This window comes from Xenopus laevis, chromosome 6L, assembly GCF_017654675.1.
Source record: "Xenopus laevis strain J_2021 chromosome 6L, Xenopus_laevis_v10.1, whole genome shotgun sequence".
NCBI lineage: Eukaryota > Metazoa > Chordata > Amphibia > Anura > Pipidae > Xenopus > Xenopus laevis.
Genome location: NC_054381.1, coordinates 147,800,848 through 147,807,431, shown reverse-complemented (window position 1 = coordinate 147,807,431; position 6,584 = coordinate 147,800,848). Strand labels below are relative to the sequence as shown.

General features: G+C 40.7%; 1 protein-coding gene across 1 annotated transcript; it reads right to left on the bottom strand.

Moving 5' to 3' along the window:
- Positions 1-1,641: 1,641 nt before the first annotated feature.
- Positions 1,642-6,086, bottom strand: med30.L (mediator complex subunit 30 L homeolog). Its single transcript, XM_018268223.2, has 4 exons — positions 5,744-6,086; positions 4,694-4,852; positions 3,748-3,858; positions 1,642-1,868 (listed from the first exon to the last, which is right to left on the bottom strand). The coding sequence occupies exons 1-4, from the start codon at positions 5,930-5,932 to the stop codon at positions 1,773-1,775; spliced, it is 555 nt and encodes a 184-aa protein (XP_018123712.1). The 5' UTR covers positions 5,933-6,086; the 3' UTR covers positions 1,642-1,772.
- Positions 6,087-6,584: the final 498 nt, after the last annotated feature.

Below are 6,584 nucleotides of genomic sequence, written 5' to 3'. Positions count from 1 at the left end.
CAGTAGGGGGTACATTATACCTTATAATACAGGAGTGATACTCAGAGTTCCCTGTATAACTCAGCCTGCAGCCTTGTGCCTTTATATGGTCACAGAACAACCCCTCAATGACTTCTAATATCCTTATCATTTACAGTAGGGGGTACATTATCCCTTATAATACATGAGTGATACTCAGAGTTCCCTGTATAACTCAGCCTGCAGCCTTGTGCCTTTATATGGTCACAGAACAACCCCTCAGTGACTTCTAATATCCTTATCATCCTTTGAAAAGCGACTCTCAACATTGTACTAGTGAGTATATAGGCGGGAGGGGGAACACTGTGGTGAACCTTTACCTGATACAAATTACTCACATTCCCTGCTAAGTGGTAACAGGATTTTGAAACCTTGCAACTATACCATTGGTGACTATGAAGATTTGCAACTATACCATTGGTGATACACTATGGGAGTTTTCCCTTGTGTGCTCTCTTTTTCCATACATAACCAGTTCCTTGAATCAAATCTCCTTTTTAGGCATATTTATTTAAATCCTTTGCCACGGATGACTGGCATTGAGCACTATAAACAAGCACGTTGCCTACAATTATTATTAAATAACACTGATAACTACTGATAAGTACAGTCCATTTATTGCGTGATCCAACTCCATTATATTGTACAGGTATGGGATCTGTTATCTGGAAACCCATTAATCAGAATTACAGGGTCGGCATCTCCCACAGTCTCCATTTTATCCAAATAATCAAAATGTTTAAAAATAATTTCCTTTTTCTCTGTAATAATAAAACAGTAGCTTGTACTTGATCCCAACTAAGATATAACTAATACTTATTGGAAGTAAAACCAGCCTCTCAAAAGAGCAAACAGATTTTTTAATATTCAATTTTGAAATCAGACATGGGGCTAGACATATTGTCAGTTTCCCAGCTGCCCCAGTCATGTGACTTGTGCCTGCACTTTAGGATGGAACTACTTTCTGGCATGCTATTATTTCTCCTACTTAATGTAACTGAATCATTCTCACTGAGACCTGGATTTTACTATTGAGTGTTGTTCTTAGATCTACCAGGGAGCTGTTATCTTGTGTTAGGGAGCTGTTATCTGGTTACTTTCCCATTGTTCTGTTGTTAGGCTGCTGGGGGGGGGGGAAGGGAGGGGGGTGATATCACTCCAACTTGCAGTACAGCGTGACTGAAGTTTATCAGAGCACAAGTCACATGACTGGGGGCAGCTGGGAAACTGACAATATGTCTAGCCCCATGGCAGATTTCAAAATTGAATATAAGAAATTCTGCTTGCTCTTCTGAAAAATGGATTTCAGTGCAGAATTCTGCTGGAGCAGCACTATTAACCGATGATAACATGTTTTCCCATGACAGTGTCCCTTTAATGTTTACATGGTTTTCTATTAGATTTAAGGTAAACAGATCCAAATTACAGAAAGATCCATTATTCGGAAAACCCCCGGTCCTGAGCATTCTGGATAACAGGTCCCACACTTGAACTTATCAATACTTCACATGAACTGCTCCTCGGCCATGGCCCTATAACCAATTTACTATGGTGGACGTTGGTTATTTCTCAGTAGATCTGTAGATGATGAACAGTGGGGATTAAAGACCACCCCTACTTTCATTTCTTGTACCAAATACAATATTTATTAAGCAAAAAGTTATCTTTAAAAAAAAAAAGTAACAATAATAATAAAAAAATATGTTTACAAATATTTCAGCACAGTGTAAGCAAAAGGCAGTTAGTGAAGAAGTTCAGTTCCTCATCGCCAGCATTGAGTTAATATCCCAGATAAGATTCCTTAACTGATCCATGATCTGCTTCAGTTGCTGATTCTTCTGTTTTAGTTTCTGGGGGATAAAAAGTAAATAAAATATATAATAAATACTACATTTTCAGGTGTGTGGCCAATCAGCATCGAAATTTAACATTTCAATTACAATAAACTCTGACGAGCAATTTCACAAATTACAGAAATGTTAGTGTTTCCTGAAATATTTGCCAGTTTTGTCTATTGGTTTAAGAGTTCTCATTCAGCTCAGGTTAGTCATGGGTTAAAATATTTGTTCACCTTTAAATTAGATTTTAGTATGATGTCGAGAGTGATATTCTGAGATAATTTACAATTGGTTCTCATTTGTTATTATTTGTGGTTTTTGAGTTATTTAGCTTTTTATTCAGCAGCTCTTCAGTTTGCAATTTCAGCAGTCTGGTTGCTAGGGTCCAAATTACCCTAGTAACCTTGCAAAGGAATATGAATAGGAGAGGGCCCCCGATTAAAAAGATGAGCCATAAAAAGTAGTAGTAACAATAACTTTATAGCTTTACAGAGCATTTGTTTTAAGATAGGGTCAGTGACCCCCATTAGAAAGCTGGAAAGAGTCAGAAGGCAAAAAACTCAAAAACTATAAAAAAAATAAACAGTGAAGACCATTTGAAGAGTATCTTAGAATTAGCCATTCTATAATATATTAAGGGGTTTGTTCGAATTTTAGAGTTTTAAAGGACCAGTAACAGCAAAAAAATTTTAAAAAAAAATGTGTTAGTATGCGACAAAAAAAAAGACGCAAACTTTAAAATCACCAAGTCTTTATTTAGAAATAACTTACCAAAAATCTGCTTGCGCTCCTCTTCAGAAAGGCGATCGGCGCTCCATCGTGCGGCGCTCCATTTCTCCTCCCTGCCTTCCTTATAGGAGATAGCCAGGGAGGAGAAATCGAGCGCCGCAAGATGGATCATTGTCCTGTCACCTTTTCTGAAGAGGAGCGCAAGCGGAGTTTCGTTAAGTTATTTATAAATAAAGACTTAGCGATTTTAAAGTTTAATATGTGTTGGCGTCTTTTTTTTGTAGCATACTAACGAATTTTTTTTTTGAAAATTTTTGCTGTTCCTTCGAATGAACTCATAACCCGAATGGTTTATAATTTAATAAAAAGCTTGAAAAAACTTGAATTGCTCGAATTGATTGAGTTTTCGGGAAAACCCCTCTGAAAAAAAACCCCACGAACATCATGAAGGCTATTAACATCTTCAAATAGTCCAAGAAACCATTGCCATTGGCTTCTGCATGACCTTGACAGGTTTTAGATGGTGTATTTTAGGATTCAAGCTATTTTCCACGGTTGGGGTATAATAAGTCTCAAAAAATTTGAGTTGTTTTTTAAAAACTTGAAGAATTCAAGTTTTTTTTTTACCCGAAAAATTGATTTTTGACCAATAAAAAAAAAAATCTCGAACCTTAATAAATAACCTATGAGTAAAGTGGCACAAAATGCGTCAGGCCTTCAACTGTATGTTCCAATAAATGAATTGAATTTTTAATTATATTTTTGGTCATTTATGGAGAAATAAAACATCTTTTTGACGCTTGCTGTGTGCTATGCACCCATGGACTGGGGTGAACTGTGAGTATATCTCCTCATCTTTATTGCTGCTTTCGTTACATTCATTACCGCACATTGACTTTTAGTGGTGCTGTTACGGGCAAACTGCATCAATTTTGCTAGTTTAATAAATAACCGCCAAAAAGTTAACTTAGAGGTAAACCCCCTTTAACAAACAAGCTAGGGCAAGGTCTCTTCAGATGCCGCTCTTTCCAGTTTCCTCTTGGCTGCTGCAGATTTTGGTGCTGCACTCACAGTCCCGCCAGAAAGTTATGTTATATTATGTTACGTTTTTCTTTTTGGGGGAACAGTCGTTAAGAAGAAGTTGTTTGTACAGACACTTTACCTTGTTAACTTCCAGAATCTCTCTCTTTTCCTCACTGGCAAAGCGAAGTTGGCTGGCAATGCCCCGGTCATCGTGCTTGGAGTATTCTTCTTCCACATACGGTATAAGCTGCTGTATACGCCACAAAGCCACACATTCATTAAAGGAGAACTAAACCCTAAGAATGAACATAGCTAGAAATGATATACTGATCTGAATGAACCAGCCTAAACGTACAGCAACTCTATATTATTAATGATCCAGGACTTCAAACTTGTCACAGGGGGTCACCATCTTGGAAAGTGTCTGTGACACTCACATGCTCAGTGGGCTCTGATTGGCTGTTGAGAAGCTAAGCTTAGGGCTCGTCACTAATTATCCAGCAGAAAATGAGCTTCCCCTGTAATATAAGCTGATGCTACAGGTTTGCTGATTATTAAATTCTGATGCTAATTGCACTGGTTTCTGTGCTGCCATGTAGTAATTATCTGTATTAATTACTAATCAGCCTTATATTGTGACATTTCTATTCTATGTGTACTGTATATTGTGAGTGGGTCCCTAAGCTCAGTAAGTGACAGCAGCACAGAGCATGTGCAGTGAATCAGCAGAAAAGAAGCTGGGGAGCTACTGGGGCATCTTTGGAGACACAGATCTTTACTGCTAAATGGCTGTTGTTGCCATGGGTGGGAACAGAAGCACAAAACATTATGTACAAAAATTCTAGCTACTTCTTTAGTTAGGCTTTAGTTCTCCTTTAAGAGACCCAGTGAAATAGTAATGGTCAAATGCACTTGTCCATATATTGGGAACTAACATCTAACAAGTTGTGTGTCTATCCTGCACTGCTTTACACTGCATTCTATGGGAACATGACAAACGACTGTCCCTTAATACAATGTGTCTTACCGGCTGTACAAATGAGATGTGAGACAATTGCAATCATTACAGACTCTCATACACTTGCCTCTATAGGTACCGGCTCCAGCCCAGCACAGTTCTCGTTGCACTTGTCATAGACCAGCCTGAGCTTGCGGAACAGGATTGAAAGCTGCCGTAGATGCTCTTGCAACTTGCCCAGTCTGTCCTGGTAGGTGACGGTGTGATATGTGACCCCATTGGGTAACTAGACAGTGGGTACAACAATGGCACAAACGTTAGTACATACACAAAATTCAGGGAGCTGAAAACAGCTGGACTTAATAACAAAAGCTTTGATCCAATCACAGTGTTTTCCAGAATGTGAAGATACTCCATTGTCTTAGGCAAGAATGGGCATCAGATGGACAGTTGTTGGGCATGGGCAACTTCAGGACAGGGGCCAGAATAAAGTGGTCAATACATGGGCTGATAAAACCTACCTGACTGAAGTTGGCAGTTTACAGGCACATTTAAGAGGCGCTGCTAATGGCCTGCCTGAAAAGAACCTGCCCAAAATTCTTGCCCATTGTATGCTCTCCGTCAGAAGTGGGAGGAGCAATGTAAGGGTCAGAAGTGGGAGGAGCAATAAGGTAGGGTCAACAGTGGGAGGGGCAATGGAAGTAGGGTCAGAAGTGGGAGAAGCAATGGAGGTAGGGTCAGCAGTGGGAGGGGCAATGAATGTACTGCAGTAGGAGGGGCAATGGGATTAGGGTCAGCAGTGGGAGGGGTAACAGAAGAAGGGTCAGCAGTGGGAGGAGCAATGGAAGTAGGGTCAGCAGTGGGAGGGTCAATGGAAGTAGGGTCAGAAGTGGGAGGAGGAATGGATGGAGGGGCAATGGGATTAGGGTCAGCAGTGGGAGGGGTAACAGAAGAAGGGTCAGCAGTGGGAGGAGCAATGGAAGTAGGGTCAGCAGTGGGAGGGGCAATGGAGGTAGGGTCAGCAGCAGTAGTGAGAAGCAATAGGATCCAGGTTAGGAGGTTAAGGCATAGTGAGTAAGTGAGTTAAAAGTAGGTACAAGGAGATAAACATGAGCTTTATGGCAGCGGTGTAAGTGATTTTGGTGAGTAAAGTATTGAATTAGAGCCCAGGCGATACCTGCATGTTACGGAGCAGCTGGAAGATCTCCATAGTCCGGAATACGATATCCTGAACAGTCTCTTGGCCGATCCGGCACAGGGAGGCGGTATTCACTTCACGGGCCGCGCTATTTGCTTGTGCTCCCTGGAAAGCCCCCGGCCCGGCCGCCGCTCCCATCCCCGGCCCTGACAGGGGAGGGGTAGACATTTCATCCAAAATAACAGGAACTATTCCTAAATGTCGCACCGGGGTGACAATCAGACTTGAACAGCTGTACGACCGCTGCTACATTTATGTCGGAATAGTCTATTGACCTTCCCAATATGGCGCCCGAACTCGCTCGCTTCTGCGACCAATTGTAAATGGCGCACTCTATATGCGTAACGACCTTCCCAAGATGATTTCCGTGGGGCTAGTCTTGCCATCCCTAAGATGGTGGACGCTGAGAAAGCGGGGTAAAGGGTTGGAGCGACAAAAGAGAGTGGGGCGAATGTGTTCAGAGGGAAAAACAGATACATGGGGAAAAATTATCTTATAAGAGGATATTCCACTGAAATCTTTTTATGCTGGATTGTTTTTTTAAACGCAATTTCTGGTCTGTGTAGGGATCTCTGTTTCAGAAATAAATAATAATATGCTCCTCCCCTTCTGGGGCAGTGAGGGCACGTGACCAGGCCCACTGGGGTGACATAACTAAGGAATTATTAGATATTATAAACTCATTCCTGTTGTTAACTCCCTTTAAAAAAAAACAAAATAAATGCTCTGTAAAGCTACACATGTATTTGTTATTGTTAATTTTTTATTACTGATGCTTCTATTCAGACTCTCCTATTCATATTCCTGTCTCTTATTCAAA

Coding starts and splice junctions, on each gene's coding strand:
- med30.L (XM_018268223.2), bottom strand. CDS start 5,932: ATGTCTACCCCTCCCCTGTCAGGGCCGGGGATGGGAGCGGCGGCCGGG. Junction 3,859..4,693: donor TGGAGCCGGTACCTATAGAG/GCAAGTGTATGA, acceptor TGGCGTATACAG/CAGCTTATACCGTATGTGGA. Junction 1,869..3,747: donor AGATTCTGGAAGTTAACAAG/GTAAAGTGTCTG, acceptor TTTATCCCCCAG/AAACTAAAACAGAAGAATCA.